Source organism: Pseudonaja textilis, chromosome 3, assembly GCF_049901715.1.
Source record: "Pseudonaja textilis isolate UNSWEBS1 chromosome 3, rPseTex1.2, whole genome shotgun sequence".
Taxonomy (NCBI): domain Eukaryota; kingdom Metazoa; phylum Chordata; class Lepidosauria; order Squamata; family Elapidae; genus Pseudonaja; species Pseudonaja textilis.
In genome coordinates, this window is record NC_141992.1 from 81192619 (window position 1) to 81206540 (window position 13922).

The window sequence follows — 13922 nt, forward strand, 5'->3', positions numbered from 1 at the left end:
TTTGTTGCCTTTACATGGGCTGGGGGAAATTCTAAAACATTTCTTCTTGGTGAGGAAATAGCCAAGTGGTGGAATGCTGGCTGTTTTAACCTAGGCTTTTTATCATAGCTGACCCTAATTTTGGTATTTCCATTACTTTTTAAGTGCTCAAAACATTTCTCATTCATGCTAGGTTAATTCAATACTTGCCTTGATTTTTTTTCCGGAGAGTTACTTCTGACTAAAAACATACGACTGAACTGTAAAAAAAAGGACGATATAAATAAGACTATCCACATCCATTGCCTTGAAATACAGGAAATACTGAGAGAGACAACTCCTTAGCAAAGCTCTGTTTGTGCTTTGCCTAAATAAACTAACTTATCAAGACAGATAGTGAAAGTACTCTAAATTACATTTTAAGGGCAGTTTTCTTGATAAGACGTTCAAGGACTTGAACAAGGGCTCCCGCATAATCTCTTCACAAGAACCCATATTGCCAGCTTAGACTCAACCCCAGTCTTGTCTTAAAAATCCTAAATTCCACCACTGTGTCTGAATGGTATTAAATGAATGCAAAATTATAATCTGCTTTGTGGCAAGCTTCTAGGGCAAAAAGAGAGCTGGGAGAATTTCCTTTCTGACATTGTTTTTTTATGTTATGAATAGGTTTTCATCCTTCTCTTGTTTTACGGTTAATTTCTTAATGGAAATATATTGAGATAAATGAACTGCTACATGTAGAGAATCAATTAATTAAATGACAATCGGATGGAGGGCTTTTAACAAAACGTGTGGTGTAAGTTTAATCATTCCCCATTTAATTAATATTAGGGACTTACTGTTTTCTCTGTAATATCCCCAGAGCCATTTCAGTAGCCCAATAAGCTGAAACATAACTTAATTTCTTCTCCCACAGGGAGAAAAACTCAACACAGTTTTTTTTCTTTAGAATAGAGTTCAGATTTTACTTTAAACATTAAAGTAATAATTATTCCAATACACTTAAGAATTACTAAAATAAGAATACTTTTTACCTTGTAACCTCTTTCTTTCTTTCTTTCTTCCCCCTTCCTTTTCCTTTCTTTTCTCAAAATTCTTTCCCTCTCTTTCTCTCCTCTCTTCTTTCTTTTTTTTCTTTTGCTTATTTGTGTATGTATTGTGACTGGTTTTAATTGTAAAAATTAATAAATTATATTTTTTTAAAAAAAGAATTACTAAGAGGAAAAAACTGATTAAAAAAACTTGTCAAAAGTATCATACAAATTTTCAGAGGTGCATTCAAGGCCCATGTTCCAATTAGTCATTTAAAAAAAAGTTAACTGTATTTGCTTAGAAAATGCTTTTCTTATTTTATCAAGCCTACAACAACTATTCATTATAAGCAGTTGTACAATGTTTGATCCCATAAAAAAGCCAAGTCACTTTCAGTTTATTTATTTTTTAATAGTTCAGTTTTTGTTGCCCGGGCTTTTTCAGATTCCTACCAACCTTTTTGTTCCTTCATCCTAAAGAACTGCTAGCAGAAATTACTAGATTCTATTGTAAATAATGATTTTTAGAGAAGCTAGCACTGCAGAGTTTGCATTGTTATAAATTAATCCAGCCATGGCAAACACATAGTGGCTGACCTGCATTTGTATGATAAATCAAGGTTAATCACTGGATTATCTGATTTTGGCAAAAATCAGAATAAAAGGAAACCACAAACAAATGACATTAGTGTAATGAAACAGCCTGTAGCCTATCAGTCTGTGAAGCACTATCAGTCCCTAATTATAGTGCCAAGCAGAAGTAATTTAGATAGTCAAGCTGAAGCTTTCCATTTTTATTTAAGCAAAAGTTTGGATAGGAAAGTCTTATTCAGTATAAATAGTGGCATGCAGTCTGTTGTTTGATTAGGTAAAAAAATAGGACCAAATTATTGCTGCTTGGCAATAATATCTAATGCAGCATCCAGAAATATATCGGTTCAGTCTGCCTTTGCTCCTTCATAAGAAAAAGATTCCAGTCACAAATTAACCCAAGGAAAGAAAATACTAGTGAAGAGTAAGCAGCTACAGTACTCCCAACATCAACTCTAATGTATACTATTTGTGCCTCACCTGGGAAGTAGCTACAGCATTATTCTTTCAAAAATAAAACAAGAAATCCTTCCAAACTCAATTCATTAGTATTATTTTAAATAGAAATTTCTATTGACTTAGCAATTAATATTTCCTGCTCTGCCATATACTGTCCAACTACTGTACTAAAGTTTATAGATCATACAGCAGTCATTGGTCTCATTCAAGACGATGATGAGTCTGCACATAGATGACAGATACATCAACTGGCCCTGTGGTGCAGCCAATACAATCTGGAGCTGAACACTATTAAAACTGTAGAGTTGATAACAGATTTTAGGAGAAGCTCTCCTATTCTATCACCTCTTACAATACCAGGCAACACAGTATCAACAGTAGAGACTTTTAAGTTTCTATTATCTCCAAGGAAATGGTCACCTAACATTAGAACTATCATTAAAACAGCACAACAAAGAATGTTCTTCCTGCATCAATCAGAAATCTCAAATTGCCCAAGGATCTGTTCATGCAGTTCTGCAGAGGAATTATTCAGTCCGTCATTTGTACCTCAATAACTGTCTGGTTTGGCACAGCAACCAAACAGGACAGGTACAAACTTCAATGGATTTAATAGATTTAACAGATAATCAGAGTTGGAAGGGACCTTGTAGGTCATCTAGTCCAACCCCCAACCCAAGCAGGAGACCCTACACCATTTCTGACATATGGCAGTCCAATCTCTTCTTGAAAGTCTCAAATGAGGGTGCTCCCACAACGTCCGAGGCAAGCTGTTCCATTGGTTGATTATTCTGTCAGAAAGGTTCTCCTTATTTCCAGGTTAAATCTCTCCTTGTCAGTTTCCATCCATTATTCCTTGTCTGGCCTTCAGGTGCTTTAGAAAATAGATTGACCCCCTTCCTCCTCTCTGTGGCAGCCCCTCAAATATTGGAAGACCGCTATCATGTCTCCCCTGGTCCTTCTCTTCACTAAACTAGCCAAGCCCAGTTCCTGTAACCATTCTTCATATGCTAGGATAATTAGGACTGCAGAAAAAACAACCACCCTGCCTCCCATTGAAGATCTGTATACTGCACAAACCAGAAAGAGGGCTGAGAAAATATCTACAGACCCCTCACATCCTGGACATAATCTATTTTGACTTCTCCCCTAAGATGTCACTATGGAGCACTGCATTCCAAAACAACCAGACATAAAGATAGTTTCCTCCCCCCGCCACATGCTATCACTCTGCTGAATACTTAATTCTTACAACACTGTCTCATTTCTCGACTTTTCTCATTTTCTCACCTTTCCTACTATCATCTCCTATTGATTTCTTATGATTTATCAATTGTTGTTTGTAATTTATGATTAATGATATAACTATGATTTCCTATCTGTGACCTATTACTTGCTCTTTATATGTACATTGTGAGCAACAATTTATAAATTATTTTTATATAACATTTTGTGTTGTTTTGTGTAAACATTTCAAAGCCGGTTTGGTCTAATGGTTAAGGCACCAGGCTAGAAAACTGGAGCTCTGGTCCCATCTTAGTCATGAAAGCCCGATGGGTGATTTGGGGCCAGTCATTCTCTCGTCAGGCCAACCCACCTCACAGAGTTGTTGTTATACAGAAAATAAGAGGAGGAAAGTGGCATTGGATATGTTTGGCAGCTTATTTGTAAAAATAATAAAGGCAGGATATAAATACATCAATAATAAAAATTCTGTCATCTTTCTCAAAGTTCCTTCTTTTTTGAGATCATTTTTAAAATATTCCTCCAGCTTGTAAATTCAATAAGCATGGTAAACTACTACTTTTATTATGCAGTTCCTGATGTGTCTTTAATCTGTTTCTTAAATCCAGATATAGTATTAGCATATGTACTTGGATCTTTTTTACTTAAATTATCCTTGGAAACCATTTGTTAGTGAGATTAGGGGTTAAATTGTCTGACTTATACTTTTTTTAAAAAAAAATTTTTAATATGCTGTGTCTCTGCATGTACTTTCAAATTCTTTTCTTCTTTTGTTTCTTCCTACTACAGAATCCATGAAGTCTATTAGTTTGACCTGCCCCTTTTAATAATGTTCAGTTCTTCACAGATTTTATCTGTTCTGTTATCCATGATAGGCAGTTCTCTCTAGAGTACAATCTTGCATTGAAGAATGGCTAGTCCACCTCTTTTTAAACAGAAATTATGTAGAATTTCATGTCTTCCTTTGGGGCTTTTTCCCCTTCTCCATATGAATCTGTTGCTTGTTCTTTAGCAATTCTGCAAGTTTTTGTCTGAAATTGGAAATGGTGCCATTTGGAATAGAAAGTTCATTTGAGGTAATATATTCATTTTTATGATTGTATTAAGTCCTAGCCAGGAAAATTTCAGACCTCTCCATATTTTGAGGACTTGCTTTATTTCTTTCCATCATTTGTTGTAATTGCTTTGAAATATATTTTTATTGCTTCTTGTCAGATGGAGTTCTTGGTTAACCGAGTCTTTTGTTATCTCATCACCAGTCTGTTTTTTTCACAGCATTTTCTTCACCAGAGGTTATTTTCTTTTCATTAATTTTGGATCCAGGAAAGCAACCAAAGTTATTAATTATTTGTTATTAGCTCTGTGACTGCATGAGTCTTAATGCTATATCATCAGCATAACACTTCTTTATGTAAAATTATTATTGTTGCCTAGTTTTTCTTCGATATATTTTCTTCGATATATTCTATCTTGGCAGCTGAACAAAAAAACACAAATAACATTCAGCATTGTGTGCTACCCCACTCCTCCCTCCCCCCCACCCATATTGGAAGGAGTTTTACAGGTATTTATTCAACACCCTCCCCCCAAACAGGTCTTGGGAAAGCACCCCTGTTGCGTGGATCCAGATTCCAAACTCAGTACAGCAAGAGTCACTGGGCAACCGAGTCCAATGGGCACACACCAAGTCTAGGAAAGCAATCCAGTTGAACAGACTAGGATACAGGGCACAAGCACACAAGGCACAGAACTGGGCACATTGCTCCAGCCACACTCAAGTACTCAGGGCAGGGTATAAGTAGGCAATGCTGGTGCAGCCCTTCATGAGGAGGGCCTGGTGAAGTTCTTCATGAGAAGTTGCCTCCTCATGAGTTATCTAGCTGACCAATGTTGTGCCTATCTCCTCTCTGCTCTACGTGTCCTTGGATCAGGAGGAGGTGTGGATTCCACCTTCTCCTCCTTGCTAACGGGTGGCAGCTGCTCCTGGTCCTGGACTGACACTTCCTAGCCAACTCGCTGCAGCTGTGGCTCGCCTCCCTCAGCCTGCCGCTGGTCCAATTGACCCAGCTGAGGCTGCTCCATCAGGCTAACATTCTCCGAGTCCTGATCCTGACCAATTCTCGATTCCACAGTTTCCTCCGCAGACTCAAATTCACCCTTCTCTGAACATGCATCTTGAGAGGGCTCCAGGGGCAGATCCATGACACATTGGCACTTGGAATGTCTGCACATTTTTACTTTGTTTATTTAATTATATATCAAACTTCTTATCTGCCCATCTCTCTCATAGATAATTTTGGACAACCCTACAGCCTACAGGTCAGAGCCAAGAATAGCAAAGAGCCTGCAAGATTACAGTGTTCACACTGCAGCCCTGAGTGAAACTTATCTTTCCAATGAAGCTCAGCTGGTTGAAATTGGAAAAAAAATGCAGACATGGCAGTGTTAAGCCTTAGAATGCTGGAATTGGATTTGCCATCAGAAGTCCCTTGATTCAAAGACCTGGCTAGTATCTCCAAGGGTCTTAAAAACCAGCTCATGACATTGCAGCCGCCTCTACAAAGTAGAAAACGTGCCCCTCTGCCTATTCGCCCATAAGGACCAACCTGGATGAGATGAAAGATAGATTCCACGAAGAACTACATGCTCTACTATCAGCAGCACCAACAAACTTGGTGACTTTAATGTAAAAGTAGAGTGCACTTCTACAGCTTGGCAGGGAGTCACTGGGAGATGTGGAACGGGCAAGTTTAACAATGAGGACCTTCTTTGTTGAAGACCTGCGTAGTGTATTACCACTGCTAGAATGTTCTGCCTACCAAGTCCGTAAAATGACTTCCTAGATGCACTGCCGCTCCTAACGTTGGCATCTTAATGCCTATGTCCTTGTCAAAAGAAAAAAAAACAGGCAGGATGTCAGAATGATTAAGATCATGTGTAGTGCTTACTACTGGGCAGATCAAAGGCACATTGTCTTCATAATGAAGACAATCAGAACCAAGAGGTGACCACAAGGAAGTAAAGCCGTGAAAAGAATGAAAGTGGGCAGGCTGGAGACCGCCCCCCCCCCCATTACAGCTTCAGCGCTGGCTGAAGGGTTAGAAACTGAGTTTGCTGACCTACATCTTGCTGGCAGTGCTGCGGACAACTAGGAATGCTTCAGGGATGCAGTCCATTCATCTGCATTGAAGATGCGAGAGTCCTCTACTCATAAGCAGCATAACTGGTTCAATGAGAATGAACACAGGCTTTGCTACTTGAAAAATATCACATTCATAATGTGGATCAGAATGATGTATCATTAGCCAACAAGAAAACACCTTTACCAATGCTAGTAGGATAGTCCAGAATAAATTGCATAAAATGCTAGATGTCTGGCTGAGCAGCAGGGCAGATATAATACAAGGATAAGCTGATAGAAATGACTTGAAAATGTTCTCTTGGGGATTCCCCTCTCCTGATCATAGATGGCACAACTCCCATTATAGAATAGGCTCATATTCCACAGAGATAGGCTAAACACATTGTAGCCGTCCTCAACCGATAGTCATCTATTCACAATGCGGTGATAGACAGGATTCCCCAGATCAGTATCAACAGCTCCATGGATGATCCACCGATAATAACTGAAGCCATGGAAACTGTCAGCCAGCTATTCAATCGTAAAGCCCCAGGGAAAGATGCCCTACCTTCAGAGATATACGAAGTTGGTGGTCCTGTATTTATAAAGAGGCATCATTCTGCATGGCAATAAACATCATGCTGGACAGTGTGGGTACAAGCACACAGCTCTATTTCACACTATGGGTGACTGGGAGAATTTTTCACCATCCACCATTCTGGCCATTGTGCTTTCATGGAACCGGCGTATCATCTGAATGAATCTGATGAGGAAGCCAAACTTTGATATAATCCTCCACAATCCTTTTTGGCTAAGGGTATCAAAGGTTTTCTTGAGGTCAACAAAGGTGACTGGGCCAGCAAGCCAGTTCCAGACGATTTAGAACTCTTACAAAACCTCCCCCCACCATCGCAATAGAGAACAGAGACATTCCTTAGTGGTTGTCACATACTTTTTGATTACTCTTTCTATTTTTGAGCTGTATGATGGATCTATCTGTACGTTCTTGAAGGATGGGTCCTTGTTTGCAGAAAGATGGGAATAACACAGTGAGTTTCTCTAGTCAATTTATTTCCTGCTTCACCGTATTGTGCTTTCCCCAAGTACATTCTTCTTATTCTCCACTGTAATTGTGGCTTTGCCACTTCAGATTTCCTTTTACTGCAGGTCAACTTGGGGTCCCAAAGGCTTTAATCTAGTTTAATGCTATTGCCATTTAAGTGATCATTTATTTACAGCTTCTTCTTAAAGCATGCAGCCAACATAAATGCAGAATTGCTTTAGCTGGACTATTCATACCTTGAATGACCCTGCTGGGATTAAATAGTCTTTACATAAACACATGCTCCAAGGAACACCCATCTACCATGATAAGGCAAGCACAGTAGTAGTTGAGGGGATAGATTTCATGCAGCATCTTTTAATGGTCATATACTTTATCCAAATACAGTACTTCAGAGCATCTCTCTTTTATGTTTAACGATCTCCATGCCCCACATGATAAACTGTCTTCATTCTTTATTTATAGACTGTCTAAATGATAGAAATGGAAAATACTACACTTCAAAACAAAGTGCCATGGTTAAGCACACTTTCTTTTCAAGAATGCTTCTTAGCCTACAAATTTACTCTAAAAACAGTCTTGGAGAACAAAAATGATAGAGAGCTAAGGTTTACGTCTCTGTTTAAAAGTACAGGTAGCAGAAATTATCCAACAAGATAATGGATGATGGTCAGCGGAAATCTCCTTGTTCCAGTACTTAGTGATTCACCAATTCCACGATGGTAACCATGCTGTGTGGGTTGTGTGCTCTCCAAAGTTAAAGCATGTCCTAAAGATTGTGGACTCTTGGCTTAGTATGATTTGCAATCCCAACCATTCTACTTAAAAAACAGGGGTTACATCACTTTTTTTTTTAGTTTGGCCTTTCAAGTTAAGAGTTTTATAAATGAAAAGAATCCAAAACAAACAGGATGGTGAGGTCTAAAATTATTCCAACTGAACACATTACAATAGTGAAATCCTAGTAAAAGTCCCTCTTTATAACTACATTTGTGAAGAATTAAATACATTGCTATCAGAAGACTGTTCTCTTCTTCCTTCTCCATCTCTCTGGCATCCAGGTAAAGAAGACCAATACTTCTGATCTAATATTTTCAGATGTGATAGAAGCAAAACAGTAAGCACTGCACTCTTCTGAGTTCTAGGTTCTGAGTCTAGCTGTGCCTTCCTTGATTAAACAGGAAAGTGAAGTAAGAGAAAGCAGAACCAATGATCTTCAGCCCTTTCCCTGCAACAATTCAATTCACTCATTGTCTCTCCTTGAAATATCATCCCACACCTTTTTTTCCATGTTTCACAGTCACTTTTCAGAAGAATCCAAAATAACAGTAAGAACATTTCCTAAACTGTTTTACAATAAAGGCCCAGCCAATCACAAAAACAAATTCAAATAAAGTTAGCATTCCATGTAAACACATGGAAACTCAAATAAACGTAGAATTCCATGTAAAAACATAATCATCCACACACCTACACCCACATACTACACACCAAAACTAGATAAGGAGACATTTTCGGCCTTGAGCCTTTTTCCCCCTAAAGGCTGTATATAAATTCTATTCACATACAAGACATCTTATGGCAACTGACCAACAGACCATAATCAGAACTTTTTAAAAACATTTTTGACAAACAAAATCCAATAGACTACATTTATCTGAATTATATGCATCTACTTCTAAGAGATGTAACAGTAGTCAGTTATGGGATAGATTTCTGTCTGTCAGAAGGACAGAAACCCTGCTAAAAGGACAAAAAGAAATAGCAATCTTATTTATAAACTCGTAATTCCTGTGGTCCGGGGAAAGAACAGCTTAAATACAGAGGGGTTTACATCAGGGGTGAAATTCAACCACCTCGGGAGAGGTGGTAGGGACAATTTGAATCGGTTGGCCCTGCCCGCACCCACCCACCTTCTTCCTTTTAGAGACTGAGTCCCACCAAGCCACGCCCACAGAGCCGTTAGGGAAAATTTTTGAATTTCACCTGATTCACATGTATTGTGTATGCTTAGTTTATATACAAATATTGTACAAGTTGAAAAAAAAATAGCTAACCAACTATTGATCCAGTTGAGAAGCTTTTAAAAAGATTCCTTTCTATAGCATGTGTTAAAAATTAGTCACCATTTCAGGATTCTTAAAACAAAGTTTCTGGCACGTTGTTTTTCCATAATGTTGCTATAAAATTCTGAACAGCAAGTAATTCCTTCCTGCTTTCTTTGATGTTTCTCTCTTCCTTGGCAGAAGTGCTAAGCAAACCCCCGCCCAGCCATTAACAACTGCCAGTTCTCCCTCCAACTACCCTGAGGCTCCAATGATCCAAATGTACAGCTTTCAATGTTTTCATACTAAGGTTTGTCAGTTATCCATAAGAAAAAGTTATATTCTACTCAAATGATTCTGTCTTTCTCCAAGCAACATCCCAAACAGCTTCTTCATTTACAATACAGCCTTTGTTAAATATATCCCCCATTGGCTTTAGTTTATAATACGAATTTGAAGGAATATTTGCTCCACAAGATAGACGTAGAGAGATAGAGATAGAGAGATGAGAGATACAGTAGAGATAGATAGATAGATAGATAGATAGATAGATAGATAGATAGATAGATAGAGTGAGTGGATGGTCAGACACATGTATTGGTGGATGCATTGTTAAAAAAGAATGAAGCACTTTATAACCAAGCACAAATAATATCCCACATGTTGATTTACAATAACTTATGCTAGTTTAAAGGAGCAATCCTAAACATACTTGCTAGGTCCTTGCTCCTTTTGAGTCAAAACACTGTATTTAGGATGAGAACGAACAACCATTCTTCTAATCTTCGACAGCTTTTCCCATCAGGTGCCCTCCAGTTAGGTGCTACACCACAACACCCATCGTTCCCAGCCCACTTGGCCAGACAAGCCACCCAGGGTAGGACTAACAGACTACTACCCCGAGCCGCGTTTAGGAAGGGCGGTGTTGTAGCACACCCATCCTTCAGCGAGTGATTTAACCTGGCGCATCATGAACTAGCAAGCTGCGATTGGTAAATTAGCGCGGGCCGTAAAACGGATTTATTTGACGCGGGCTTATAATGAACGGGGCGAAACGAGCGGCCGGTCGTTTGGAGGCTTTTCTCAGGACTCCAAAAGCTGGGGACACGGCAAGCGGAGGGAGACTGCCTGCCCGCCGGGTGCTCCTCCCGCGGCCGGGAGAGGAATGGCTCTCGTTGGGCTTCTCGGAGAAGGGGCGCCAAGACTGCTCTCCGGGCCGGGGCGGGACTAGAAGTTTCGGAGGCCGTCTAAGCCGCCGCGGCCGCCGTCAGCCAGCTTGGCCCCACGTCCCTCCCTCTCCAGGCCGGCCCGCCCTCGCGCGCTCGCTCGCTCGCGCCCCACTGGCAGCCCGGAGCATCCAGTCGAGCGCAGACAGGAGGAGAGCTGTAGCCGCGTCCCCACCTCGGGCACCGACACCGACCCGGCGCCGTTGCCATGACCCACTTTAACAAGGGCCCCTCTTACGGACTCTCCGCCGAGGTGAAGAATAAGGTAAAGCACCGCCGAGGTGGGAAAGGCTCAAAGCCCGTCAGCTCCGCGGCTGGCTTTCTCTCCCGCTTTGTTTGCGCCTCAGAGGGGAAGACGTGGGATGGAGGCAAGGCGCGGGAAGAGTTGAGCGAAGGAGGGAGGGCCGCAGCGGCGCCTCTCTTTGCGCTCCGTTTGAGGGGGGGGGTGGGGGGTGGAGGAAAGAAATGGAGTCCGGCTCCTGCGCCCACCCCTCTTTTTCCCACATAGTTTCAGGTTTGGAAACCCTACTCCTGTTCGCAGCGCCTTTGATGTTCCGCGCCTCTTCCATGACTGCCCCCCCCCCGCTCCATTGTTTGGTTTAAGTGGGGTGGCGGGGGGCTGCGCAAAGAAAGGGTGGCTGTTTCAGAGGACGGTGTTTCTCACACGTCTCTAAACCTGGTCCTTAAAAAGAAATGTTGCTGCTTCAATTTGGGGAGGGGGAGGATATCGTCACCAGGGTCTTATCCCGTGGGCTTGGAACCTCGGTGAGAAATGCCCCTCGCCTCTTACTCGGTTTATATGAGGAAACATCCACGCAGACGCTGGGGTACGCGGCCCGGAGTCATAGCCAAGGCAGGAAAAAAAAAAACACACACACACACACACACACAACCAAACCAAGCCAAACCTTGGCCTTTCTGAGGCTTCCACTCCAGGACAGATAAATAAATAAATAATGGCGCCTTTGCCTCGTTCTTCCCCCCATTTTTTTCCGCTACAGAGAAACCCTGCCGGTCTTTCTCGTTTGCTAGACGTTCTCCCTGCGGGGCTTACTCATAAGCTAGGACCAGGCGCACCTAAAAGATTCAGGATAGCGCCCCCCCTCCCCTCCGCTTCGCCTTCCCCGGTCCCTTTTTAATGGGAATGCGTAGCACGCTCCTCGTCCTCTTCCTCCTAAGAAAATTACGCTTTCCACTACGCTACTCCTGGCGTCCCCTGGGTCGCCAGCCCCTCCCCTCCTTTACTCGGCCTTCTCTTCCGACCCTCTCCACCCCGCCCGCTTTTCTTTCCGAGCTTGTGTGGTGAGGGGACGGGGGGGGCGGGAATACGGAGAAGCGGTTAGGGTCTTCCCTCCCCTAGAGGTTTCTGTTGGCTTGAGCGGCGTTCCTCTATTGCGGGTCGCTTTTCCTCGTCACTTCTGCGTGGGGTTGGAGGAGACCTGTTCGTCGCTTGCCGGGTCGACCTGAGCTGAGGGAGAGGAGGAGGAGGAGGTGGTGGTGGTGGTGGGAGAGGCAGGGAGTCCTGCTTGCTTCCCTTTAAACTTTTTCTTCTTGGCCTCTGCGCTGCCTTCCTCTCGGAGTGGAAAAGTACTTTCCCAGAAAGGGAAGGCGGGAAGAGGGGGAAAAAAAAAAAGGCCTTTCTTGCTCTCCTCTCCTCCTTTCTTTCCAACTACTGTTACACGCTGCAGATGCCGAGGGTGAATAGACCAGTCCGGCGAACCGCTGAAGGACAAGGAAGCTCCGGCTGCTGGGGAAAGAACAGAGAGAAAGAGAGAGACAAAGGCAGCGGGACGCTTGCTTGCCCGGTGGCCTTTTTTTTATTTTTTATTTTATTTTATTTTTGGCACTCTTGAGACGGACTTGACAAACGGGGGCGGGGAAGGGACGGCTTGGGGAAGACCCCCCCACCCCACCCCGGTTTGAAGGACCGGCTCTCCTCCTGCTTGCCTGTGGGACCCACCCAAGGTCGGGAGATGGCGGCAGCGCGGGGGGAAGCGGGAGGTGCTCCCAGCCTACGTGGCTCCGATCTAGCGCTAGCGAGCGCCAGGCGAGGGATGGTGCGTTGGGGAAAAGACGGATGCGCCTCTTTTCCCCTTCTCTTTTCCCCTTCTCTGTATTTCGGTGCTGCAAGCAGGCTTTGGCTCCAGGGGAAAAAGGAAAAAAACCAAAAAAAACCCCTTCCTGAGGGCCGAGGAAAACGATCCAACAGCACGATGGAAAGAACAAGCTCCCAAAGCCCACAAGAGTGATTTTAAAAGCACTGAAACAGTTGTATTGAGGGCAGGCTGGTTTCTACTTTTGAACCTTTGCGGTCTTAAGATTGCTAGATTAAAATGCCAATGAAGTAGGGTGGTTTTTGTAAACTAGTAGAGGAGATCTGCAGAAAACAGCAGGACACTGGACAGCCTGCTTTCCCCTCTCTCCCCCCCCCCCCAGTACTGTAATTCATTTAAATCCTTCCATCATATCCTGCTAGTTTAGGGATTTTTTTTAAAAAAAAAACATCCAACCCTTGCACTTCTATTTGATATGTTGCCTAATTTATATTCATTTCCTGTCTTAGGCAATCATATTTTCCCAGATAACAGTGATGTAGTGATTCAGGAATTGGAGCCTGTTCTCAGGGTTTTAAAGGGAACCCTTCCGTCCTAAATAGAACATAGAGGAAAAGGTAATGAAACTTGGCAGATCTACCAGCTCTGTCATGTTAATTTGCTGAACCTCTTTGGTCTGCCAAACAGAGGAGAAGTGTCACCTACTCTCCCCTCCCCTCCCAATACTCCCAGCTCAAAACCCCCAGCACATTCCAGTTGCATTACATCATAGGGTATTGGGGAGAGACCAGCCAATCCATGTGGGTGTTGTGCACAGAATATTCATTGTCTCTATACTGCTGCTCTGAAGTCCAAAGTGGTGGGGGGGGGGGGGGGGGGGAGATACACACAAAGGAAGCTTCTGCAGCTTGGGCTTGAGTCTCTCTTAAGTCTTCTGGGAAATGAAGTATAGTGAGGAATTCCCACTCTTCCTCCAGAAAGAAGTGCAGTGGTGGTACCTAATTCCTATGTTGTAACATACTCCTGTCATAACAGCAAGGATGCATAGAACAGTATTGAGTTTAACCAAAGTTTTTTTGACATTAAAAAAATGCAAGTCTTTGGA

The 13922-nt window shown here is 42.5% G+C and overlaps 1 protein-coding gene across 2 annotated transcripts in view; it reads left to right on the plus strand.

Annotated features, from left to right (window-relative positions):
* Window positions 1-10896: 10896 nt before the first annotated feature.
* Window positions 10897-13922, plus strand: part of CNN3 (calponin 3) — a 34375-nt gene continuing 31349 nt past the window's right edge. The window contains exon 1 of one of the 2 annotated variants that reach the window (XM_026700346.2): window positions 10897-11028. In XM_026700346.2, coding sequence (XP_026556131.1) covers window positions 10972-11028 — 57 coding nt within the window. In that variant the 5' untranslated portion in view covers window positions 10897-10971. Of the gene's footprint in view, window positions 11029-12423; window positions 12569-13922 lie in introns of those variants that run through there. The other variant, XM_087930195.1, reaches the window with a different exon arrangement.